At 42.0% G+C, this 26564-nt stretch overlaps 1 protein-coding gene across 3 annotated transcripts in view; it reads left to right on the top strand.

Moving 5' to 3' along the window:
• FBN1 (fibrillin 1) overlaps positions 1 to 26564 on the top strand; it is a 231737-nt gene that overhangs the window by 197521 nt on the left and 7652 nt on the right. For all 3 annotated transcript variants that reach the window (XM_032343647.1, XM_032343645.1, XM_032343646.1), the window contains 17 exons: positions 117 to 233; positions 1060 to 1188; positions 1782 to 1901; positions 4313 to 4438; positions 8128 to 8277; positions 8658 to 8723; positions 9452 to 9568; positions 11220 to 11339; positions 12923 to 13045; positions 14058 to 14189; positions 16357 to 16482; positions 17034 to 17240; positions 18841 to 18966; positions 19211 to 19333; positions 21809 to 21925; positions 22181 to 22309; positions 23069 to 23188. In XM_032343647.1, coding sequence (XP_032199538.1) covers positions 117 to 233; positions 1060 to 1188; positions 1782 to 1901; positions 4313 to 4438; positions 8128 to 8277; positions 8658 to 8723; positions 9452 to 9568; positions 11220 to 11339; positions 12923 to 13045; positions 14058 to 14189; positions 16357 to 16482; positions 17034 to 17240; positions 18841 to 18966; positions 19211 to 19333; positions 21809 to 21925; positions 22181 to 22309; positions 23069 to 23188 — 2148 coding nt within the window. The remainder of the gene's footprint in view (positions 1 to 116; positions 234 to 1059; positions 1189 to 1781; positions 1902 to 4312; positions 4439 to 8127; positions 8278 to 8657; positions 8724 to 9451; positions 9569 to 11219; positions 11340 to 12922; positions 13046 to 14057; positions 14190 to 16356; positions 16483 to 17033; positions 17241 to 18840; positions 18967 to 19210; positions 19334 to 21808; positions 21926 to 22180; positions 22310 to 23068; positions 23189 to 26564) is intronic.

Here is a 26564-nt window from a genome sequence, read left to right as displayed (position 1 = left end):
GTTCTTAGCCTACTCCTGATGCACTGTGAACCCCACAATGCCCTGAAGCCCCAGATAGGCACTCACCTCGTCTTCTGTTAACAGCCATGTTCCTCTGTGCCCGTTGTTCCCACTAGACATAAATGAGTGTGAGCGAGACGCCTGTGGGAATGGAACTTGCCGCAACACAATTGGGTCCTTCAACTGCCGCTGTAACCACGGCTTCATCCTTTCCCACAACAATGACTGCATAGGTGCGTATGCAAACCGGTGGGCACTGAAGGAAGGATGTTTTATCTGCATTCTTTGCAATTAGCAGCCCGTCTGGGGTGCCAGCCAGTGTTCTTAAATATATGCCCTCTAATACATAACAACTGGCAAGGAGTTATGAAATATAATGTCCTAAGTAAATGTCAAATAGAGTAACTACAGCCATGACTTTCATTAAAATGCCTCATTAGCAGCTATAAGTTTTATATGTGCCATACTGTGAATTCAGTACATTTTTAAATAAATTGAACTGACGTTTTAAAACATATAAGTGTGATTCTTTGTATAGAAATTGCATAATTCAGGAATGATGTGGACCTACTTGTCTCAGTGTTTCACTATAGCCTCTCTTAAAAGAAGTCAATTATTGAATCTATAAAATCCTCCCTATAAAACATACTGTTATTTATAAGTGAGATTAATGATCCAAATTTTATATCATTCTAGAGGCTAATTTTATATACTTCTAATTATGAGAATACTTAGTAATACCCTCAGCTGTATTGTGTACTGGGTTTTTAGCTTTTAAAAATGAAAAGTAAAGAAAGATCAAGGTGAAACTCATATAAAGTTCTAATATAAATTATCAATTTCTAATTAATAGAATAGTATAATCTTGTTAGGTTTTGATAGTTGAGTAAAGCCAGCTGTGTTGTTACAAACTAGATCTTTACTGGAATTTTTAATGCTTGGCTGAGCCAGCAAAGGCCACTAAAATTTAGAATAAGTATTTTTCCCTTTGAAGGTTTTGATCATTGCTGGAATTATGACATTTTCTTTGGAATATATCAAAGGATCTTTTTTTGGCAGATGTTGATGAATGTGCAACTGGAAATGGGAACCTTTGCAGAAATGGCCAATGCATCAATACAGTGGGGTCCTTCCAGTGTCAGTGCAATGAAGGCTATGAGGTGGCTCCAGACGGGAGGACCTGTGTGGGTAAGTGCTTCCTCCGAAGGACCCTGCAAATAATGCTCTGAGCGGTGAAAGGATCCTGCAGTCCCTATCACCATCCTTCCTTCAGAAGTCTGGAGGGAGAAAAATCAGAGTAGAATTATACTAATCCTACCTGTAGACTCTGGTGTGTGTGTGTGTGAGAGAGAGAGAGAGAGAGAGAGAGGACACACTTCTCCGTTATGTTTTAAAATCAAGTTGTTATTATTTAACAGAAAGTTAAATTGTCCCATAGCAATTGTAGTTTGCTTTCTCATATATTTTTTTTTCTTTAAAATAGCTTTGTGGAAAGCTCTTGTACAATCTTTTGGGTGTCCTCAAAAATCTGCATTCCCACTGACTTCTCACATACTTCACTTTTCTTGAAACAACTGATTTGTGATAGGTCACATAAAATGTGGTTGTTCTACCGCACACTTCTGAAAGCTGATAAAGCTTCTTTTTACTGAGTCATTAATTTTTGTCCATGGTGGTTTTATGTATTTCTTTGATTTGATTCCAGTTTTTTAAAATTTTAATTGCTTGATGGAAATCACACCAATGGGAACCTCTTCTTTCTTTTTCCCTTTTCTTTGCAGATATCAACGAGTGTCTTTTAGAACCTGGAAAATGTGCACCAGGCACCTGTCAAAACTTGGATGGGTCCTACAGATGCATTTGTCCACCTGGGTACAGTCTACAGAATGACAAGTGTGAAGGTAGGAGTAAGAACTAGCAGTGTTTAGAAGGAGCAGTGTTTGTTACTCCACTGGCATTCTCAAAGTCAGTTTTTGTGACGATGTGCTGGCGTCTTCATTTTGGAGTCCTTTATAAGAAACAAATCCAAGAGCAGAGGATCTGACTTATGTTCTTACACTCAGATGATGAGACAAGAACATCCAATTCTCATGCTCATATCTGATGACCCTGTTTTGCTCTGTGCATATGGGTGGCCTAATGACCCTGACTCTTTTCCAATGTGCTTTTATGCAACTTGTAAGAAATCCTGGATTACATGTTTTTAAGTGCCAACAGGTCGCAACCAAAAATAGCTTCCTGATTTCAGCTAAAATCTTTAAGTGACCATATTAAAGGTTGGATGACTGTGGCTATATAATTTGTCTATGTTGTTTTTACCTATAGAGCAGTGAAAGTATGTTACTATAAATAAATTCTCAGCAAATTTTATAGTCCTGCATTCCTCAATATATATGTCATTGAATTAAATGAAGGGCATTAATTGCCAGGACTTCATAAATAAATAGGCTGAAAGGATTTTTAAGAAGTCACCTAGTCCATATGCCCACGTTTAAATAGGTCTGATGTAATCCATAATGAGTAAGGATTTTCTCCACTTTTAAATACTATGGAGAAATTTTATTATATATCCAATTTAAATCATAGCAACTGATAATGTTCTAAATGGAAACAGTTGATCAAAATTAGGCCTAAATACAAATTATTATAAGTGTTATTTCACTTTTACTAAAGATCAATTCTATTTACTCCATGAGTAATGCAAAATTTCCCTAAGAGGAACAGAATGGAAATGTATAAGACAGAAAAATGACTTCTCGAATACTAAATAATGTGCCCATTCCGCCATCCTTGTCTCCATCCTTACGAAGCTGTCACCTGTAGGTTAATTTCTACCATAAGAGAAAGAATCCTCACAACAGCAATAATAAAAACAACAACAAAAAGAAATACTTGAGCATTTTTACAAAAATTGGCTTCGCTCTTAAGAAAAGGTTGGACATGGAAATGGAGGGCACGTAGGACTGGAGTCATTCAGTCATTGGCAGCAGCTCAGATGCATTAATACAGCACAAGCAACATGGTGCAATCATAGGAGTGATGAACAGGCTGGTTTTGCCCTAAACAGGAAGATAATCGCTTTGAGTTGCACATCCCGAGAATACCTATTGTGTGGTATTTACAATATTAAGTCAAGATAATGGAATTAGTTTCCTAACTTCCTCTTAGTTGGACCTTGTGGAAGGGAACTCATATAACATGAATATACTTCGATGTAGGTAGAACTCTTCGCACAAATGCAAAAATAAAGTGCCCCATGATATAAGAGATACAAGTTTTGTTGCAGAAAAATAAAAAAAGTATTTCCATAAAAATAGCATGGCTCAGAAGCAAGACTTATCTCTTTTTTATTACAAATTCCTGCTGAAAATCAGGGGAAAAGATAGATAAGTCTGTTGTAAAGAGTGGCCATACTTTTCCTGTACATAGGATGATCATGTAATTTATTGACCAAACCAAGACAGTTTGAAGGAGGGCACTATTAATAATGAGGCCAGGACAACAAGCATAAACTAGGACTCTCCTAGGAAGACCAAGGCATATGATTGCCCAAGTCATTCAGACTTCACTGTAGACCACTTTAAATCAGCCCTTATTAGATTAAGGTATATTCATATGCTAAAGGATACTTCACAATATGAGTGTATCAAATGCCTATTAGGTATATGATGAAAGGAAAAACTGGTCTCTACAAGAAAGACATTTTTGTGTCTTGAGAAAAATTAACATGCAAATGAGAGTTAGGAACCCTATATTCTGTGATATCTTTAGTTTACACTGCACAAGATTATTTTCATGAACATTATTATTCTTGTAAAACTCAGAGTTTTAGGGATGTAGCACAGGGTTTTGGGGAAAGCACTGTGGATGGATGGAGGGGAATAAATTTTTGTTTCAAAGGTCTAGATCTCTTACTAACTTATCGTCAACATAATTAAAATTTCAAGCTTCTGCTTCCTATGCAGTGGGGAGGTCAGAGGCTGCAGTTTCTTGTTTTTCTCCTAGCTTAGGGTAGTAGAAAATCACTCTACCTTTTCTAATTAGCCAGGCAACTGAGTCTGGGTAAGAAACCGTTCTCATTGTATCCTTTAGAAGACATCTGCAGGTGCATTTTTATAACAAGAATTTTCAAGGTTAATTTTTTAAAAGATGTCACAGCCTAAAAGTCCACTCATAGCATAATGATACAGGAAAAATCTTCATTATTGGAAGAGTTTTGAAACTGACTTGCACTTTGTACTTCCACACTTTGCATTAGGTATCTGATGGTGTCTCCATTGTGTTTTGACTTTGACACATGTGATTCTTTTAGATATTGATGAATGTGTTGAAGAGCCAGAAATCTGTGCCCTGGGCACATGCAGTAACACTGAAGGCAGCTTCAAATGTCTATGTCCAGATGGGTTCTCCTTGTCCTCCACTGGAAGAAGGTGCCAAGGTAACTGCCTTTGAAGACTGTAGACTTTCATTACTCTGTTTATTTGTTGTGGTTTCATTTTCTTAAACATGGCAAAGCTTTGCTTCTTTGTGAAAGAGAAGATGGAGAGTTTTCATTCACCCAGAGGTCTAATGATTACCATATGTCAGAAAGTTCATTTTTACTTTTAAGGTTGAAAACTCATCCATCAAGTTCTGGTTGCTTGTATAACAACTTCCCTGGGCACTTAAACCTCTCTCTCCCCCTAAGAACACAGATGCTGATAGGTCTGTCAGTGGGGGACCTGCCATGAGCCGCTGAATCCTGGAAAGCCTGGGGAAAGTTCAGTTCCATGGCCTCTGCCTCTCAAGAGGTAACTTAGTATAAATGTGGGCCAAAATCTAGACTCTCGGTCAGAAAAATACAGATTAATCCATTCGCTTCCAGGATAGAGTGCCCACCCCTGACATCACAAATTTTCTAAGAAAACAGGAAAATAAATTTGAACTGACCTGGACTCTTGCTGGGATATAGTCTTGTTTTCAGGTCTAATACTTGTGAACTTAGAAAAGAAAAAGAAGAAGAAAAAGAAACCTGAACTTGTGCCTAACACAGTATATCATATCCCAGAAACTATCTGAATTTTAGTGAACAATGCAATGGTGTGTGTCTATCCATTTATACATACTAGTTTAACGAATTTAGAACAAAAAACCCCATACAAACAAACCCCATACGAATTTCCCCCCTCTACCTCTGTGTTCTGTTGTTGTCGTTTTATTGTTCAGGGTTTTTTTCTTGGTTATTTTGTTTTGTTTTGGTTCAGTTTGGTTCTGTATTACTAAATAAGAGGCAATGGATATAATTTCAGATTCCGAAAGTTGGGTTTGGGGGTCTCAGCTCCACCATCCGTAGCCTAGGGCAAGTCACTGGATCTTTTGGAGGTTCCATTTCCTCATTTTAAACAACCAAATAATACCTGCCCAACCAATCCTATTGAATAGGTAACAAAGCTTTATTAGTTTCTTCTGCATTGTTCATAGATCCCTGTTATTCTGTTGATTAACTTTTGCCTCCAACTGGTCTTTTTGCTACCCAATATTTAGAACTGTGAAGGGGGAGTTGGGAATTCTCTGACTGGTCTGATCTCATAGATCAGAAGCTGTCAGAAGCCCAGGCAGATTTCAGGCTTGTGGGTGGGGTGACAGTGGACGCAAACAGATCCTCTGTTAGAGTACAGACCAAGCCAGATAAATTCTAAGATCGACTCCTTTGTCTCTGTGTGCCTTTGGCTTGGCCCAGGTTTGGAAAGAAAGCAGTGAGAAACCAGGTGTGAATCTGCCTGCCGATGTGGCAGGCCAGAGGAAACTCATAGGCTATTAATTCAATTTGCACTGGCCTGTCACAGAGCAAGCTAACGCTGCAGGAAGAATCAGCCCAGCTGTGAGCTGCCTTGCCACATGCTCAGCTCCAAGAGGCAGAGCCAGGATTGAGGAATGCAAGCAGGGAAAGTGACTTTTGTAGTTCTGATGAAATTTCAGAGGTCATTAAGGGCTCTTTGCACATGGACTCGTAAACAGGCATCCTAGTGAGTCCTAACTCGAGTGTGTGGGCAAGCAAAGCTCTCCGTCCCATTGCAAGACACCTTTGATTAATAAACCAAATTTAGAGAATCACCACAGGCAAATGTAAACCCCCCACAGGGCACAAACTTCCCTGAAGCCATGGAATTAAGAGCTGGGTTTTACTTATAAAGACAAATTAGGAGTCATGCTTCTTTTGCCCATGAAATCAGAAAATCCCACAGAACCACAGATAACGTTTTTGAGGGAACAATTGTGATAAGACTCAGGTGAACAGATTTGGGTACCTAAAGGCCACAGATGTAAATGGGCCACTCCCACTTAAAAAATTCAGTAAAGAGAATTTTTTTTCTTTCAGGAGGCGGGATGGTAGAGTAGTCCTGGAGAGACAGGGCTGGTTTATGGAACAGGGTTGATGATAAAAGGAAAAGAGAATCTATCTAGATTTGGAAGAAACATTATGAGCTAGAAGACAACAGAGACCACTGAATTTTAATATATTTGTTGAGACATTTTTGTGAATAGTCCCTAAATTATACCTTAAGACAGTTACAGATGTAAATAATAAATACAGAACATTGTACGTGACAATGAACTTGAAGAATAAAACAAATCAAAGTGTGTCCTTCGAGAAACTATAATCTATTAAATCTTGAAACTTCTCAACAAAGCAAATATTTGGAAGGCAGACATGCCACAGGATGCACACTGGCTTTTTTTGCACTTGACTTTCAGAAGAGTAGTTCACTGAAAGGTGCCTGTTAGGTCCCAGCTATCACAGGTGTGGAAGGAGAGTAAAAACTAGCAAGAAAATGTATCTGGAAGAATTAGTTGAAAAAGGCGAACAAATTCATTTGGGGAAGAAGGCCAACTGAATTTGACTTACTAGGGCCTGGTAAATACGAGTGATGGATTGACTGGTTATTATTTTTACTTTAATTCATGGAAGTTTTTCTTCCGTGATCTTTGGCAACTCAGTTATTCTTACATTATCTCCTTTGTCAAGAAATAAAAGCTGTGAAGTTGTCTTAGCAGAAATGCATCGGTGGCTATAATAATAGGTCATAATGTGCCACCTAGGGTTGAGAAACAGTGACAGGAGAGAGCCTACCTGGTCCTAAAGAAAGAAAGGGGAATTGTACAAAATGGGTATGAAAGCATTTCCTTAAAGCCTGCAGATTGTAGCCTCTGTGTAACTAGAGAGGAGCCCGCAGGGCTTTGGATGTCAAATTTGAGGGAAAACACTCCAGGCTTTTGGATGAGCCACCCCGTTTGCTCTATAAGTAATGGTAGAGTCCATTTCCAAAATTATGTCAAGCAGTGTTGGAGAATTTTGTAGCAACTAGATCCCATCTTCCATGTTGTCACCAAAAAATAATTGATATAAAAACAATACATTCTTTCAGAGAAAGGTTATCCTGCCTCCTATCCACCCACCTCTCTGCCCTCCTCTTTACCCTCTCTCTCTCTGTGGAGCTAAACCACGTTCTGTATCTTGCATGTGTGGGCACGCACACGTGTCTAAAATCTGCAGAAGGCACCACAGGCATTTTATAGACAGAAACTACATCAGCAGCTGCTTCGGCGAATGACCATTATTGTATTTTTGCCACTCCACAAAATTGCCACATCTTTATTTACTCTATGCCTGGGATCAGGGGTTTTATTTTGGTTTCTGGGCTTAGGGGACAGCAGATAAAACAACACAATGTGATAGCACGATAAGTACCAGAACTGTGAGGTCTCCCTTAACCTAGTATGCTTGCTAAATGCTATCCAAAACACACAAACACAGCTGTCAATGCAGGGGTCTTGCGAATGACTGCACTTCTGAATGTCCCCACCCTGAAGTCACTGATGATGTGATACTGTTGGATTTTGTCATTCACATCAGGTTATTTTGGAAAATTGGCTGAAATGAGAAATAAAGTGAAGCCACATAGATGTATTCATCAGATCTTACGACAAAAGTCACCTATGACTTTAAATATCTGAGCCCAATTTCTGTTGCAATCACTTAATGTTACGGAGTCTTCCCACTCTAAAGAAAAGGGCATACGTTTAACAGGATGTACAGTAACGATGTAGTAGGAAAGGTCTGAAGAGTCTCCTGGATTTATGCTGCAGATCTGCGAATGAGCTACTGCTATGCCAAGTTTGAAGGAGGAAAATGTTCATCGCCCAAATCCAGAAATCACTCCAAACAGGAATGCTGCTGTGCCTTGAAGGGAGAAGGTTGGGGTGATCCCTGTGAGCTGTGCCCCACTGAACCTGATGGTAGGTCCACCATCTGCACTTCTCTTTGGGCCCTTCATAGCGTGAGACTGGCCATGAAATAGGAAAGATTGTATGTAGGCCTTCAGGAAATAAAAGATAATTTAATTGTAAGTCTACCTTAAATATTCATTAAGATTATTTTAACTTAGGAGCTGGGCAGTTATTTTCTTCTGAAATGTGCTATGAATCAGGGCTGCCCAAGTAGTAGGCACACCAGTTCTGGGAGCCTTGTTCACTTTCCCTGGTATCGGGGCTTTTCTCGTCTGTTGTTTCCCAACATGCGCGGCTGTGGCAGTCTAGCCACCACACATTGCGTGGGAAGCAGCCTGTAGCTATTCGCCATTGGTCTATCTATTAACAAGTGTTTGTCTCTACTGCAGAGGCCTTCCGCCAGATCTGTCCCTATGGAAGTGGCATCATTGTGGGGCCTGATGATTCAGCAGTTGGTAAGTGGCCTGCACTGGCTTCTCAGCATTTCTTAATATTCTTAACCAGCTTCTTTCCTGCCCTTTCTCCAGCTGTTCTTACTTTTATTTTTTTTTTAAAGATATATTTATTTGTTTGTTTGTTTGTTTATTTGAGAGCGAGTGCATGAGAGCAGTGAGGAAGGGGCAGAGGGAGGAGAATCTCAAGCAGACTCCCTGCCGAGCACAGAGTCCAGCATGGGGCTCAGTCTCACAACCCTGAGATCATGGCCTGAGCCAAAATCGAGAGTCAGATGCTCAACCACCTGAGCCACCCATGGCCCCTCTCCCCAAACTGTTCTTATTTCTCCACATTTATCTTGTAAAATAAAACTCTACTTTTCATTTAGGTACAAATTGTATTATCATACTGTATGGCAATATTGTATTGTAATATTAGATATTTCATTGATCAGATGCTGAAATGATCATAGTTTACCTTTGTTTTTTTGTTTTTGATTTTAAAGTACCTCGTGGTGCCTGGGTGCCTCAGTTGGTTAAGCGTCTGCCTTCAGCTCAGGTCATGATCCCGGGGTCTTGGATTGAGCCCCACATGGGGCTCCCTGCTCAGCGTGGAGTCTGCTTCTCCTTCTCCCTCTGCTCCTCCCCACTGCTCATGCTCTCTCTCAAATAAATAAAATCGCAAAAAAGATTACTAAAAACAAAAAAAGTACCTTGTTAGTCAGTGTTTTATTTCTCTTTTACATAAGATATGGACGAGTGTAAAGAACCTGACGTCTGTAAACATGGACAGTGCATCAATACGGATGGCTCCTACCGCTGCGAGTGTCCCTTTGGCTACATTCTGGAAGGGAATGAATGTGTAGGTGAGTAATAGGTCGGTTTCTTCCATAGGGATTTTACAAGTTAGAAATTGGGCCATGGAGCATTCACACTGGGAAGTGTGAGTAGTGGGATTGGGACAAGCATGTTTTGTGCATTCATTCAGGCAGCATTCATCTGCAGTACTAGTTGCACACCCCATGTCCCAAGCTTTGTGGCTACAGCAGTGACCCAAGCCAATATCTTTCTTCCTTGCATGGACATCACAGTCTAAAACACTGGACACATCTGAAGATGTGGTGGAAAGGAGGACATTATCATGTATTTTTTTAAACTTTTATAAAAATTAATAATCATAATCTTATTCTCTCAATATGTAAAATACAACATTCAGATTTTATTAAATTTAGTAATGTGAAAAGCTATGTACCCAGTGTAAACTCCTCTTGTTTTTGCTCTCTTAAAATTTCTAAGAATGGCTATGCCTGACCTTTGACCTCTTGATGCCTACCAATGCAAAATTGAATCCAAGTATTATGTCTGTTCCTCTAAAATTTCACCCACAGCTATAACCATGAAGTGTAACCAAGTTCTTTAGTCTTTCTAGGCCTCAGAATGTCATATTATGCAAATGGACTAATTTATTCCTAATTGCTCGGTAGCTCTAAAAATCAATGATGTTGTAACTTTTATGAACTCAAAAGAGATGTCATATTCTGGACAGTGAAATACTATTTCACAGCAGAACAAAAGCAAGGTTGTCACTGAATTCTCAAGATCTTCAATTAGTGCTCCTGTGTGCATGCTAAATGATCCTGCTCGCCCAGACTCTCTACCACAGCCTCTTGCCTTCACCATTTGACTCAGAGCCCAACAGAACATATAACCCTGATGATGGCCCATCACTATTCCATGTCCTAGAGAACTAAAATGACAATGTTATTCCTCAAAAATTTCCCTTTCCAAAAGGAAGGTCCTCTCCCCCAAGAGATGTGTCAGATTCTAGAGGGATGGGTTGGGAGGCATAGATATTTTTTAGACCTCCTTGGTAAGACTTGTTCTCTCCCCCCAGTTGTTTACAGAGATCATACCCTAAACATATTTCTTTCTAGCTTTTCTTCTGCCTAATGTAAACCATCTGGTTTCGACAGAATCAACAAGAAATCTTGAATCTTGATTTTATCCAGCATATTAATTTTGCCTAACCTCTGGTCCCTCATTTTGTGTAAGCTTTGTCTTCTATTTTATATCTGGCAAAAATCCATCTTGTTTAAGGCTTCTTGGAGAGTGATGTAATGTAAGGCCAGACTGGAGATATATTTCTAGCTTTATATAAGTGAAAACTTTTGACTGGGGAGAGCAGCTTGGTTTTAACCCTTGGAGCATCTATTCCCAGTCGATTTAGCTCTTCATACCTAATATGGAAGGCTGGAGAAGCTCAGGGGAAGAGCAGTAGGAGGGCTGGAAGCCCAGATGCTGTCACTGTTAGTGCCACTGCCACTTAGTAGGTCACATCTGACAGCTATAAATCTGTGAAGATAAGACATGGGCACTCCTTTCTTATAAAGGCAGAATGAGGATAAAGCAAGATGCCACAGAGCAAAGTGCCCTGATAGAGTGAGAGGTATGATTTGTGTCCAAGCCCATGTTTGTCTTCATTTGTCATGTTTTGAAAACACTCTTGGTCACTTGCAGATACTGACGAATGTTCTGTGGGCAATCCTTGTGGAAATGGAACCTGCAAGAATGTGATTGGAGGTTTTGAATGTACCTGTGAGGAGGGATTTGAGCCTGGCCCAATGATGACTTGTGAAGGTAAGTCTCTTCGCAGAATAGTTGGTTACATGTTCTGATCATGGAGACAGCAGTAGACTGATTACAGTTTTTTTGTTTGTTTGTTTTTTTATTAACATATAATGTATTATTAGCCCCAGGGATACAGGTCTGTGAATCGCCAGGTTTACACACTTCACAGTGATTACAGTTCTTGGTATTAAATACCACTCAGGGCGTACAGGCTAAAGAACATCTAGGCCGAATGGGCCATACCATCATTCTCCCGGTTCATGGCACAAATCACCCTGTATAGTATGCAGAGTTCTTGCTGATGTCTCCCCACTACATGTATGTAGATACAACTTCTGTTTTGTTTGATACCTTCTTTCTTACTTTCCCTTTTCCCCTGATTTTTCTTTCTTCCTCTCCCATGCTCCCTTTTTCTTTTTCCTTTTCTACTCATAGAAACCTCTGTACACTGACATAACCAGCAACATCCTACAGCCATCTGGGGGCAATCACAGCAAAAGATGTTGTCTATACTCTGTAAGCATCTGCAGAATGCCGAGTAGGATAGTTGTATGGTGAGGAGGGAGGAGGAGGAGGTCTGGACCAGTGGGTCTCAAAGGGCGGTCCCTGGATCCGTCACATCAGCATCACCTGGGAACTGGTTAGAAATACAGATTTTCAGGCCTCATTTCAGACCTCCTGAATCAGAAACTCAAAGAGTGGAGCCTAGCAGCCCTCCAGGTAATTCTGATACACTTTCAAGTAGTAGTGAGGTGTCAGAGTAGTGAGTAGAAGAGAGTGAAGGTGAGGTGAAGGTAGAAGATAAAAATGGTGTGAAAGTAAGCTTTTCATTAGAGATATGTTCTACCACTGTCCTAGTTGTTGCTTAATCTTTAAAGGCTATGACTAAATATGATCTGGAGTCCCATTCTCAGTCAGCATAACTGGACTTAGAAAGAAACATGAGAATCAAGATGGTCTGTTTTAACCCTGCTTTTCCAAAACATACTCTGCTGGTTCCAAACTATGGAATCCATAGAAATCACTTTTATCTATGAATGGTAAAGTCATTCCTATTTAAGGCATAACTTGGTATCAGTTCACCATTTGCGTGGGCACAAGAATCACTGTTACTTCACAGGAGCCTCTTTCCTATGGGGAAGAGGAGGTGGTTAACAATAGTGGATGGGTTTGCCTCTGTTCTGACTTCCACTGACTTGGCAGCTGTTTTGACTGAATGGGGTAAAATTGATTCCCACCCTATATGACTCTAGGGAATGGCAAGTGGTCAACTTGAGACTTGAAAGCCAGAATTTCAAAAAAGCTCCCTAAATGCAGGGTGGTCTACAATTTTCCCATCTGTCTCAATAACATTAATAATTATACCAGAATAATAAGCCAGAACTGGGCCTAGGCTAGGAGAACCAGAACCCATGATCACCTTGCCTATACCAATTATAAAATAACCAACTCATTTTATGATTCATTGAAAACCAGAGATTTCTTGGTGCATCCATGTTGATGACAACGAAGCATTTCAACTTTGAATAAAAATAGACTCTTTTTTGGTTGATGCCCATGATCCATTATTTTCATGCTCCCTTCTGCTACAGATATAAACGAGTGTGCCCAGAACCCTCTACTCTGTGCTTTCCGGTGTGTAAACACTTATGGGTCATATGAATGCAAATGTCCAGCGGGATATGTTCTGAGAGAAGACAAAAGGATGTGCAAAGGTGAGACATCTGTGTTAAAGGTCATCTAACTGGGGGGCTGTCACTCTATCTATGATGGGAAATGGGTCTCCAAAGCTTCTATCAGTAGAGAAAGGCTGGGAATCAAGGAACTCTGCTATAGTCCTTAGATAATATGGGGGTCATCATTGCCTATAGTAGGATAATATTAAATTAAATAATATTTTTTAAAAAATCCCCATCACTAAGGCATGTTATATCCTAAGAATGGAGGTAGCATATGGAATTTGTTAAATAATTTGCTTTAAAAATGCTTACAGAGCACCTGCAATTACTGTGCCTCTGTACTAGGCTCTGCTCTACAAAGTTAGGTAAATCATGGGGCTCCCTGAAGAGCACTGATTTGCTCCTCCAGTCCTAAATGAGCAGCTATTTACTCTCTTCACATGACTTAAGTAGGATTTTTCTTGAAGGTGAACAGATTTCCTAACTACGAGCTCTCCATCATCCAGGATAAACCCAAATTTCTCAGCTCAGACCACATAAAGGAGAAAGATAGAGATAGGGAAATGCAATAGGACAATAAGGGATGAGGAAGCCCTCTCCACACCAGAAAAAAGGAAAGGAAGGAAGAACCATAATAATAATAATCTAACCATATACTAATATTACATAAAATATCATATTATGTTATAATTGTTACATAATGGGAGCTTTGGCTTATTATACTATATTATAATATAATGCTGTTATTATAATTATATTATGAAAGTTTTATAGAAGACCTTTTTAGGTGAATTCATTAAAAAGAATTAACACTCACACTTCCCACCTTTGAATGGGTTACAGTTAGTTACGGAATAATTTCATCATCAAGTTCAAAGGTGGGACAAAACTCCTTCCCAATCTGAGGCCAGCGCCCACCCTACAAAAGGAAACAGGTTAACACTGAAATAAGTGTACAAGAAAATTGATTGCTTGACACCATCTCTGCTTAAGAGGCAGGAAATTAGTGCAGCTCCTTTTATAATTCGTGGATGCACGTTCTTTCCAGATGAGGATGAGTGCGAAGAGGGCAAACACGACTGTGCTGAGAAGCAGATGGAGTGCAAGAACCTCATCGGCATGTACATCTGCATCTGCGGGCCCGGCTACCAGCGGAGGCCCGATGGCGAGGGCTGCGTAGGTAAGCAAGTCCCGGCCCAGGCAGCTTCAAGGGAGTCAGGTGACAAGGAGTCTGAGTCCCATTGGGCAATGTGCTCTTCTGGGCCAGAGCCATCTTCCCTCTTTTCCCTCATGTCACGGTTTTCCTTGGAGAGCCCCTCACCTCTTGCTTAACTCTCAGTTCCAGAAGCACCATCCTTCTGCCCCTCTGAGTGGGTCTTTGTCTACCTTCCCAGCCCATGTTGCTGCCAGGACTTGGCACCAGGTGTTTCCTCTACTTCTTTCCTTGGCTCCTATACTTTTTGTTGTTTTGGGGTAAGTTCTCTTCACACCACATTGGAATGTCTTTCTATCATCCCAGCTTTGCTGTTAGCACCCTGACATTGAATGACAGATGTCCGGTCCCTCTGAACCAGGGAACAGCATTAAACCAGTGGGATCTTCCTCCAGAGAATCCATTCTGGTCTAGAGTGGGGGCCCAGGCACTGGTATTTCTTAAAGCTTCCTAGGTAATGTGGGTCCTCCACTGAGAACCACAGCTTCAGACCAGGGATGGGCAAACCACAGCCCAGGGGGCCAATGCAGCCTGCCAGCCTGCCGCCTATTTCTGTAAATTAAGTCACATTGCAGCATAGCTGTAACCATTCATTTAGACATTGTCCATGGTTCTTTCATGCCACAACGGCACAGCAGAATAGAGGGAAGGCAACAGAGACCGTATGGCCTGCAAAACCTAAAACAGTTAGTATATATAGTATAATAATACTACAATATTACTACTGTTTGGAGTAGAAGTTTCCTGACATCTGGTCTGAACAATCAATACAGGAGAAAAGTATTAGAAAGTTCCCACAAGCTTCCTTTCTACTTTTAATCATCAGTGATGCCAGAAAAAGAAATCTTATGTTGTCAGTTAAGAAGCTTAAGAATCTTGGGGCGCCTGGGTGGCTCAGTGGGTTAAAGCCTCTGCCTTCGGCTCAGGTCATGATCCCAGCGTCCTGGGATCGAACCCCACATCGGGCTCTCTGCTCAGTAGGGAGCCTGCTTCCTCCTCTCTCTCTCTGTCTGCCTCTCCAGCTACTTGTGATCTCTGTCTGTTAAATAAATAAAATCTTTAAAAAAAAAATTATAAAAAAAAAAGAAAAGAAGCTTAAGAATCTCATTTTCCCCTTACCCTATAAAATTCAGAATTAAGCAGTTATTGAAGAGGAGACTTTAAAAGCACAGAAAAAGTATTTGGACATAGGAGCGCACACCAGCTGTTCCAGGTTCAGTGGTTCTCAACCTTCTCAGCCCTTGTTGCTGGAATCACTTGGAGAACAGAGGTCCCACCCCAAACGCTCTGATTTAATGAGTCTGGGGATGGCGTGAACGTCAGGATTTTAGCCTGTTTCCACAGTCCCGTAGCTGTCACCTTCCAGCTCTCTCGTCATGAGACCCCTGCTTCTGGGTTCTGCATGACACTTTATTTATGATCTTCCTAAAAAATCATCAGATTGGGACAGCTGGGTGGCACAGTCTGTTAAAAAATCATCAAATAATTCTAAGAATCTCGTTTGTTTTAGTGCTTTTGTTTTTAACCTGAGAGACTAGATTACGATTATTTCTCAAGAATATTGTTGAAGTATTACAATAAACGTAATCTATATTGAATTGGAAGATTACATATAGGCCAATTCTCAGTTCAAACTCAGTTCAGACATTATTCTGATGAGGTATTATAATATTCCTTTAACATGTGCTGTCTTTTCCCTTCACTTGAAATAACCCTTTGGGAATCCTTCTGATGGACAGATAGAGAAAATTTTAATTTTATTAAGTGAAAAATGTATGTGTACCTAAAATGACATCATCTCCATCTAAGTATATCAAAATGCCATCAAGTATGTTTTTTAAAGGACAGAGGTGTACGCACATACACACATGCAATGTCTTGGCTTGTATGTGCAAACTCCATTTCTAGGATACGTGAGAAACAGGCAGTAACACAGGGTTGCCACCCAGGAAAGGAGTTTGGTGGCTGAGGTGTGGGACAGGAAGGGGTGCTTTTGCTGAATAGTCTTTTATACCTTTTGAATTGGGAACCACGTGAGACAGCCATCTATTCACAAACTAAAAGTCAGACTCCATTTGTGGGCAAAGGGGTGGGATGACTGCTCTTGTGTTTGCTTTTTCCACGAACCCCGCAGATGAGAATGAGTGTCAGACCAAGCCGGGCATCTGTGAGAACGGGCGCTGCCTCAACACCCGCGGCAGCTACACATGCGAGTGCAACGACGGCTTCACCGCCAGCCCTACTCAGGACGAGTGCCTTGGTGAGTCCGGACAACAGGGAGGCTCTCGCAGCCCCGACCACCACGCTGGGAGGCCTGTCACCTGGATGTTTGATCTGAAATAATGGAAATTGTTAAAACTTGAGGCAGGTTCCTATTTTGGAAGTGACTTAATGTGATTGTCCTTGGGGCTCAGCACCACCCCACAGCTGAATTCTTCCTTTGCTAAATGTATCCGTGAATCACTTGTTTGGAATTTCTTTCTCCACTACCTTTTTGAGCCCTCGGTGCTGAGGATCTATTTCCATGTGTTTTTCTGCTCCTCCCTCTTGAGAGCATGACTACTTCTCCGTATTTCTGGGAGCAGAGAGAGTTGTAACCTTGCGGGGGCCACTTACTGAATTTCTTGTCTTGTTTCCCTCAGACGTCATCCTTTCTCTCTTACTGCTGCTTCCAGCTTTCCCTTCTCGCTTCTTCTCACCCAGGGTAAAGTGTTACTTCCTTTTTGGGTTTTACATTTGACCAAATTCATAATACTTTGTCATGCTGATAAAAGTCCTAAAATCCTCTTTGCCATATAATGTCCCATCCAGACAACCGGGAAGGGTACTGCTTCACGGAGGTGCTCCAAAACATGTGTCAGATCGGCTCGAGCAACAGGAACCCTGTCACCAAGTCTGAATGCTGCTGCGATGGAGGGAGAGGCTGGGGCCCCCACTGTGAGATCTGCCCTTTCCAGGGCACTGTGGCCTTCAAAAAACTCTGCCCCCATGGCCGAGGATTTATGACCAATGGAGCAGGTACTTTCTTTCGTTCTGACTTATGACCAGTGGAGCAGGTAATTCACTTACAATCCAAAAGGGAATCTGCTTGTTTGTTTCATGACAAACAGTTGAGAATATGGAATCTTCAGTGTGGGCTTGGGCTGGGTCACAAACCCTTTATTATATTATGGTATTTTAGACGTTCGAGGCCAGGTTGCTAAAGCTGTTGTATACTTGGGTTCCTTCCTTTGCATCACAAGGAGTCCCCAACTTTTTAAACAGAAGTTTGTTGTAAGTCAGTTATTGGTCACCCAGAATGTAAACTTTTTAGATGAACCATGGGCTAGATGATCACTGAATTCCTAGACTAGTCTACCAATACGCATTTTAACTTGTAAAATGGGCTGAAAGACGCGCACAAAGGAAGTATAGATGATGCTGATATTCTGGTGATTAAAACACAGTTGCTTCTAGAAAAGCTCCAGCTGTTTTCACGTAGGTGACGCAGGGAGGCTGTTGCGGTGCGTTGAGGCAGCTCTGGAAAAGACTGCTGGGGCTCTGCTCCCCAACAGCAGGGGCACTTGTCTCTACCCTCACAAACGAGAATGGAGAGCATCTTCTTGAGCTCCTTAGGAAGGAACTGGAAGTGAGAGGGGTGGAAGGAGAGTAAGCAGGAGTTGTGTGGATGTTAGATGTGGCTAAAGGTAGAATAACAGAAGTGGATGTGGGAAGACACAGAACTGGATGGGACCAGATGACTGAAAGCAACTGAGGTTTCTTTCAAGGATGTGAGAATGAGATGGTGGAAAATACTTCTCGAGACCAGGCAGGGGAGGGAAAATTTCGTTTCAGAGGAAACTGGAAAGAATTAGGATAAGTAACATCTGTTGGTATAAAATGATTGTTTGGCAATCAAAGGCTAAGAACTTATTTGGTATTTCACTGCACCAAGCCGTAAGGAGATAGATGGGTCACGATGTGGAAAGACACTGGCTTTAGTACTCAATAGTGCATAGCAACCAGATCTTTCTCCCTGGGCTGGAGCTACCTTATCAGGCTGTAAAAACCAAACCCCAGGGATCCACCCCAGAGCCCTAGAGCTTCCCTGTCCAAAGGAAGTTTGGTCCCATTTCCCCAATATTATGCAATTCGATATTTTTCAGTATTAACTTTAAATACAGCAAAAGGAATGGGAGGAAACCTTCCTCCTTATTTTGGACATGCACTATTAGAAAAAAAAATGTGATTTTCTTGTCAAGAGTCTACAGCTATGAGCCATTTTTGAGATGTCAGCAGGAGGCAAGCTTAATGGCATGAGGTAGAGCAAGGAGTTGAATATGTCTGGGAAATACCAGTGTCATTGGACCCAGAGGGGAAAACTATACATTTAGATAACTACTTTTAAAGTGTTCCCCTGGCCTGATTAGTTATTATACTTCATTAGTTATTAGTGTAGTTATTCATTTGGCTTTCAGTATAATTATCATTACCTATGAAATTTATGTTCTCACCCCTTTGGTTTAATGTCTTAGGTGCATGAGAGAGTTTATTAGTATTTACAGTGAGGTCACCCCTACATATTAATGTTGCCCATTTTGTACTGTCTTTCTTATTTTAACCTCTGTTAAATTAACAGATATCGATGAATGCAAGGTTATTCATGATGTTTGTCGAAATGGGGAGTGTGTCAATGACAGAGGATCCTATCATTGCCTGTGTAAAAATGGCTACACTCCAGATATAACTGGAACTTCCTGTGTAGGTAAGTGCTCTGTTTTTGGTGTTCAGGTTTATTCTGAGTGAAAACTGTACCTTATGGTACCAAAAATGTCCTCAAACTGAACATCTAAATAGCCTCTGTAATTTTATAGGAAAATCCAAGACAATGATCAAAGACTTCACAGAGTGTGTCTTTTCTTTCCTCAAAGCTAAAGTTCTTTGCTAGACCCTGTGGGTACTGAGCATCATTTTAGATGGATAGTCACAAGGTATCTTTTTGATCATAGATCTGAATGAGTGCAACCAGGCCCCCAAACCCTGCAATTTTATCTGCAAAAACACAGAAGGGAGTTTCCAGTGTTCCTGCCCGAAAGGCTACATTCTACAGGAGGATGGAAGGAGCTGCAAAGGTAAAGTAGAATTTGCCTGCACCCACACACCTGCCTTCTGGGCAACTAGTTGCATTCCCTGTGCATTTGAGGAATCCATAGGCAAGCTGTCAACGGGGAACAGGTGGTTCCCTGGCGTTAGTCCCTCCCAGGGATCTCCCTGCCACCTGCCTCCTATGGTGGATGGATGGACGCTGAGGCCAGGGAGACTGTGGGGCTAAGGGGGTGTGCAGTGGCAACAGGAGGCATCCTCAGTGCCTGCCCCTTGGGCAGCCATGGGGAAAGATGTGTCAGGTGGGACAGATCCCTAATTGATGGACTCCATAAATAGAATAAGCAGAAAGGAAGTAATCTATTCAACACCCATAGAGCCCAGGTCTCCGGCATTATCCTGCCTCAGCTTAACTGGTGCCTAGAAAACACTGTGCCAAATTAAGTAAACATTTTGTCTGGGTTTCTGGCCTGCTAAGGAGGGCCATTCCTGCCCTGCATAACCTTATCTGAGCCAAAAATATCACAAAGAATTAAGAAACAGAAGAACTCCATGCAGAAATCCCTCTTCAACCAGAAGTTATCCTTTGCAAAATTCTGTTGGTGTAAATTTACTCCTAGAAACATCTTCCTCAATAGTAAGAACTTCACATATCAACTGAATAGCACAAGTAAATCAAACTGAAGTGTGATTTTTAAAAGGAGGGATTTGGAGAAGGAAGGGTAGACCAGATGGCAGGCTAAGAGTTAGCGTGTTTCTACCATGAAGCCATGATGGAGTAAAAGGAAAGTAAGGGGAGTTGAACCGTGGGGGGGGGCAGTGGAGAGCAGAGGGAAGTAGGACCCTCAGCCGAGTTCTTGTACATCTGCTGAAAGGAGAGAGTTAAGAGACTTGTAACACAGGAAGACAGAATGAACAGTGCCTGAGGTTTTCCTATATGATAGTAAATCTATATAATCCTAGAATTTGGGGAGAGGAGGTTGAGAGACCTACTTAAAAGTTCTATCTTGATAAAAGGGTTGTTTACGGCTTTGTGCTTCTCCAACATAGAACTTATTCTTCATCGGCGGATCACAGTGAGCTCCAGGCAGTGTGAGGCTATAACGCAGAACCATAAATTTACTCATGTAAATAGAGAACCAAATTAAAGAGAAAATCTCTCTCAGTGTATATATTATCACGTTTTTCCAGTGGGGGCAGAAAATCCTCAAAAAGGTCTAGCAATTAAGAGATGAAAAATGGAAATTAAATGTATAGTGGTAACAGTCCTTTCACAATGTATCAAACACACCAGTGATGCTCTCTTTATGGCTTTAGGAGTGGGCAAACAGCAATGGGAATCTTACAGATCCCATCACAAGTCCCTTTCTCCTGTTGTTCTCATGAGGTCTAGATTCGTCCCCATACTTGGCATGGAGGACTAAAGCTCAAACCCAGTGGTGCAGATACATATACGATTGAATCTGACAGAAAGAGGCTCAAAGGATGGCCTAGGGGAGATGTGGGACCAACACCTCCTCCATGAGAGCCGGGTAAGATCCAGAATAGAGGAGAGAAGGGGAGACAAGATGTTCTTGGAGGTGAGAACAGCAAGTGTTGCTGTTCTTAAGGTGGGGTAGTTAGAAAACAGTGTAAGAAATCGCTGAGCTGTCTCCCTCACCTGTGTGCAGGTAAGCTCCAGCAACGGCAGAACAGTACTCTGGCCGGGCCCCTTGGGTCAGTGATTTGTTGTTGTTATTGTTAAAATTCAGCTGAAAGCTGGAACATATTTTGTATCTCTTGAGGTCTTTAAATAGCAATGGAGTTGAGAATGAGCCTGCAAGTTCCTGCAGTGAGAAAAGAAGCCTGGTCAAAGTAGAGGATTCTACTGAGATGTGGAGAACAATGTTGGGTAAATCCTGTAGGCCATTTTTAAATGTGCAATTATTATCAGAGTGAGGGGTTTTTTTTCCCCCTTTGTTTCCCCTTTGATTGCTCAATTTTGTTTTAGCCAAAGGAGACTCTCTAAGAAAAGAAATCCGTTTGGTTTGGTTTGGTTTGGTTGAACATCTCAGTTGAGCAGATTCAAAACAGTGAACGGAAAAGAGGGGCGGGGGGAAGAACTAAGCAAATAAATTAATTTCCAGCCTCAACATTTCTTTTTGCATTTCAACTTGAATAGATCTTTTCAACGCTTTGGAAAATTTTGAGAATCCCTAATCTTTTACTTTATTTTATAGTTTATTTAAAATGTCACAATTTGAAATGCCTTTGTTGAAAAATTTTTGCATTGCTCTAGCAAAAAGGAATTGGGATTTCCTTGGATCCCCAAAGAGCTACAGTTTTTGGTCTACAAGGAGAGCACATTTCATCTTCCAAACACTTATCTCCTAGGTTCTTCCTAGCCAGGTGCCACCTGTCTTTTCTGGCCAGGGTTGAGACGGATAGGTCAGAACTCAGAACTCCTTCTGAGGAGTGCTGTACTGTCAGTTCGACCCTGATGCTCATCTTCCATTTCTTTATAGATCTTGACGAGTGTGCCACCAAACAGCACAACTGTCAGTTCCTGTGTGTGAACACCATCGGCAGCTTCACGTGTAAATGTCCTCCTGGATTTACCCAGCACCATACTGCCTGCATCGGTAAGTGGGAGAGGAAAACACCCTAGAGGAAACGTAGCTGTTCCTTTAAGGAACTGTTTTCTAGTTCCTCTGCTGTTGGAAGACGATGACAAAAAAGTGAAAAAAGACTATGTGAGTACAGGTACGTGTGTGCAGGTGTGTCTGCACACACCTGTATGTGAAAAGTTATTGGCCTTTTCTGAGTGAATCATCCCTCTCTCTTTTAAACAACACAAAGAGTGGATTTTAATTCTTTTCCCTACCCGCTTGTTCTAGATAACAACGAATGCACTTCTGACATCAACTTGTGTGGCTCTAAGGGTATTTGCCAGAATACTCCTGGGAGCTTCACCTGTGAATGCCAGCGCGGGTTCTCACTGGATCAGAGTGGCGCCAGCTGTGAAGGTGGGTAGGGTTCTCAGCTTGATACTGCTGCCAGGTCCTGGGGGAAAGTCTTCACCCTCCTCCTCTAGGAGATCTCGGAACTGAGCACAGGGAGAACACCCATCTGAAGACGGGAACTAGGAACTATTTTGCTGGGTTGGCACAGGTGTCCTATCTTAAAGACCCATCTTGCACCTCATGCTTGATCATGTCCATAACATGTGCCTTCCCCTAGTATCTTAGGGCTTTTTCTGCTCAGTGAATAGCATCACCTAAGAGGGCACAAACTAGTCAAGAAAAATAGCTCAGTTCCTGCACTTGATTCATTCATATTCTAGTCATTGGATCCAAAGTCTTAAAAGGACTCCCCACATGTGGATTATATACATGAAGAATAACTCATCTGATAATATGCAATTAAAATTTAAATTTTTTTTTTTTTTTTAGGATTTCCTTTCTGTCTTGACATCTTTTAGTTTCTGATCCTGGCACAAACAAGCAAATACAAATAACTTCCACAGCCATCCCATAGAGTGCTCTTGGGCCTTACCTTCATTTCTTGGTCATTTTAATTTGTAGACATTAGTGGGAATATCTGGATGTTCTTCTCCTTGGACTCATTAAAAGCTCTGGCGCACATATTCTTGACGTTCTGGTGGTAGAGTAGTTTCTCAGGGGTCAGCTGCCTCTCCCTTTAGCATGCATGTCAGTGCGGCTTCAGAGAACAACTGAGAGACCAACGCTGATGTGGCTTCAAGGCAGCTCTCCCTTCCTTTGCAGATGTGGACGAGTGTGAAGGCAACCATCGCTGTCAGCACGGCTGCCAGAACATCATCGGGGGCTACCGGTGCAGCTGCCCCCAGGGCTATCTCCAGCACTACCAGTGGAACCAGTGTGTGGGCAAGTAGTCTTTCTTTGGTACCACGATGAATCGCGGCGGACTCCACTGAGGCCAAATAGTGCTTTCTTTCTGGAAACTGGAAACCTGTCATTAGATCAACAGAGAGTCATTTAAAGCCCCCCTAACCTGGTTGAAACCAGAGGAAAGTCACAGCCTTTGCAAAACAGCAAACTGAGGGGGAAAAAAATAATGATAAAGGATACTTTGAGAGCATTGGAAATGAAATGCCCCTAGAATTCCTTCACTCTCAGCATCTTCCTCCCTTCTGCTGCGTGCTGTCACTGCGGCCCTGTTCACAGGAGGGCCAACAAAATCCTGCCTCTGACTGAAAAATAGCCAGCCAGCCAGAGGTGATTTTGGGTGACTTTTGGCCCACAGACACAGAAGTGGTTCCATTCAGCTCTACACACCCTTTGGGGCAGAGCGCAGGCAGCCGATGCGGATCGTTTTTTCAGGTCTCTGAATTCTTTTGGAAAATTAAGGGAGACCCACAGGCTCATTAAACTGAAATTATGTCATTTTTGATTCCATACTGTCATGGGAAAAATACTCTTAATGCCCATGAGAGAATTCCAACATGGTGAGTTTAGAGGGACCCCAGATTCATCCTGCCCAGGCTCTTGGTTTTACTAGAAAGACCTGAAAGCCCAAGGAAGAAAAGTAATCTGTCCTGAACCCTGTTCCTTTGTGACGTGCCTGAGAATAGAACCTCAGACTCTTAACTTGCCGACTCAGGGCTGCCTTTCAAGTGTTGTGTTCACTCACTTTTTCCTTGTACCAAGTATCTACGCAGCACTGCGGTAAGCTTGGTGCTTAGGTGACCTGTTCTAGCTGCCACGCCCATGGGTTCAGAGCCCTCCTTAGCAAAGACACAAGGATTACTGCTTCCCTGGTGCTGCCCCACCTCTCAGCGCTCCACTTTACTCCAAAAGAAGAGATATTTGGTGTGTTTTCATTTATCAAAACTGCATCCCTCTCATTTGGTTTGATTCTTTCCAAGACACATTTTTGGAAGGGTGAGCGAGGTTGGCTAAAAGGATGCCAGTGCTGGAAGAGTTTAGACACTACTTGATGACCTGCCCTCCCCTCCTCTTCCTACCTTCAGTCTGGGGGTAGTGGAGATGGGCAGATCTTATCTTCATTGCCTAGAGATTCTACTTCTGCCCCCAGAAGATCATCTCCTGGCTGGGAGTTCTAGAATAAATTGATTAAGAAGTTAGAAGAGGGGGCACCTGGGTGGCTCAGAGGGTTGGGCCTCTGCCTTCAGCTCGGGTCATGGTCTCGGGGTCCTGGGATTGAGCCCCACATCGGGCTCTCTGCTCAGCAGGAAGTCTGCTTCCACCTCTGTCTCTCTGCCTGCCTCTCTGCCTACTTATGATCTCTGTCTGTCAAATAAAAGAATAAAATCTTAAGAAAAAAAAAAAAAGAAGTTAGAAGAAGTTTGAGGGGTTTCAATACCCAAAGATACTAGCCCAAACTGGGCTCATAATTCTTAAGAAGTACAGCTGTCCACAACGAGCATTGCCTTTGGCCAGAATGGCTTCCCTGGAGCCATGCAGGGTAGATTTCTCGGGCCAGCCCTTTCTGGATCCTCACTCCTGGGCTGCCAGAACTTCACTTTTAGAAGATGGATGGGTTTGGGGCCAAGGGCCACTGGGTCTCATTGTCGTCTTTTTTTTTTTTTTTTTAAGATTTTATTTATTTATTTATTTGACAGAGATCACAAGCAGGCAGAGAAACAGGCAGAGAGAGAGGGGGAAGCAGGCTCCCCACTAAGCAGAGAGCCCGATGTGGGGCTCGATCCCAGGACCCTGGGATCATGACCTGAGCCGAAGGCAGAGGCTTTAACCCACTGAGCCACCCAGGGGCCCCAGGGTCTCATCGTCTTATGGAATATATCAAGCTTGCAGCTGCAGTTGGAGTTGAGCCATGATGACCTAGAGAAAATTTGTAAAAGAGAGTCCATCCTACATTTTGGAATTCTCCTAGCAGTTCTCTCTTCACACCATGGCTAACACTAAGCAAGCCTAATGCTGCAACCTTTGATTTTAGAGGACAGAGTAGATAGGTGGTAGTCTTAAGATTAAGGAGCGTTTTTTTGGAGAATCCAAGGCTGTTTCAATAAAATTAAAATGTTTCTCTTTATAAAAAGGACACCCCACTCCCCAATTTTGAGCATTGACTGAGAGGAAAACAAAGATTCTGGAGTAAAGAAAAATTGCTCTTGGAGCCATTTGCTCCAGGATGAAAAAGGTGGAGAGGGCAAAGCATGGGAAACAGGTCATGTTTGTACACTGATGTACAGAGTGAGTGCAGAGATTCTTTCCAAGCTGTAAACATTGACTATTTGCCAGTTTCTTATCTTAATCCCTGTTCTCCTGACCCTAGTTCCCTCACATAGATAAGCAAGTTTAATTTAAACTTTGTTAGATTCTCAGGGAGTTTAAAAAAAAAAAAGGAAAGTAAAATAGAAAAGAATGTGAAAGAGAGGAGAGAGTTCTTAACTGGGATGGATATTTATAGTAACAGAGATAGATGCTCAAAGCTAGAAAGAGCCTTAGAGAGGATCTAGTCTGACCTCACTCTTAAAACATAAATCCTTCTCCAACCTCCCTAGTTGTCCAAGCTTCACTTGAATACCAGCTTGAAGGGCATTCACTTTCTTGCAAGATAACCCAATTTATCTATAGAGAACTTTAATTCTTGGAAATATTTTTTCCATAGAAAACGAACTGTTCCTCCTCCTACTTCTAACCTATTTCTGTCCTTTGGAACAATACAGATAAATAAATCTAAGTTTTTTATCGGTGGGTTCTGTCCTACATATACAGACATGGGCCTTAGAGGTTTTATCTATCAGAGTCCCGTCAGGAAACCAATGGCTAAGCCCAGCCCAAAAGCACAGGGCAAAGGAGAGGAGCGTGTTGATGCTCCAGGCACATCAGTCTCCAGGGGCTGAGAGCAGGTGAAAAGTCTAGAGATAGACATGGAGGGGCAAGGGGAAAACATCCAGCCCAGGGATAGTCTTTACACCAAAGTGATTACCCTCTGTTCCTCTTTCACTCTTGGGTGCCCATGGCCTCCACTGGTATCTGCTACACACTTCATCTCTGATTTAGAGCAAGGGGGAAAGAACAAAGACAACGGCGGATCTAATTACCTCTGTTGTAGGAACCCTGAAGCCTAAATGACCTTGGGTGGATATCTGGGAGTCCCTGGATATAAAGAATTCTCAAACAGACCTGTAGCTGGGCACTGAGCCACAGCAGACAGCTCAGTGAATGGCTTTCTTATTGTGTATCTATTCCTTCCACACAGGAAGGAAAAAGGAAAGGGAGAGAGAAGAGAGGGAGGGAGAGTATTATACATATGGAA

This window comes from Mustela erminea, chromosome 5, assembly GCF_009829155.1.
Source record: "Mustela erminea isolate mMusErm1 chromosome 5, mMusErm1.Pri, whole genome shotgun sequence".
In the NCBI taxonomy this organism is placed as follows: Eukaryota; Metazoa; Chordata; class Mammalia; order Carnivora; family Mustelidae; genus Mustela; species Mustela erminea.
This window is presented reverse-complemented; position numbering and strand designations above follow the sequence as displayed.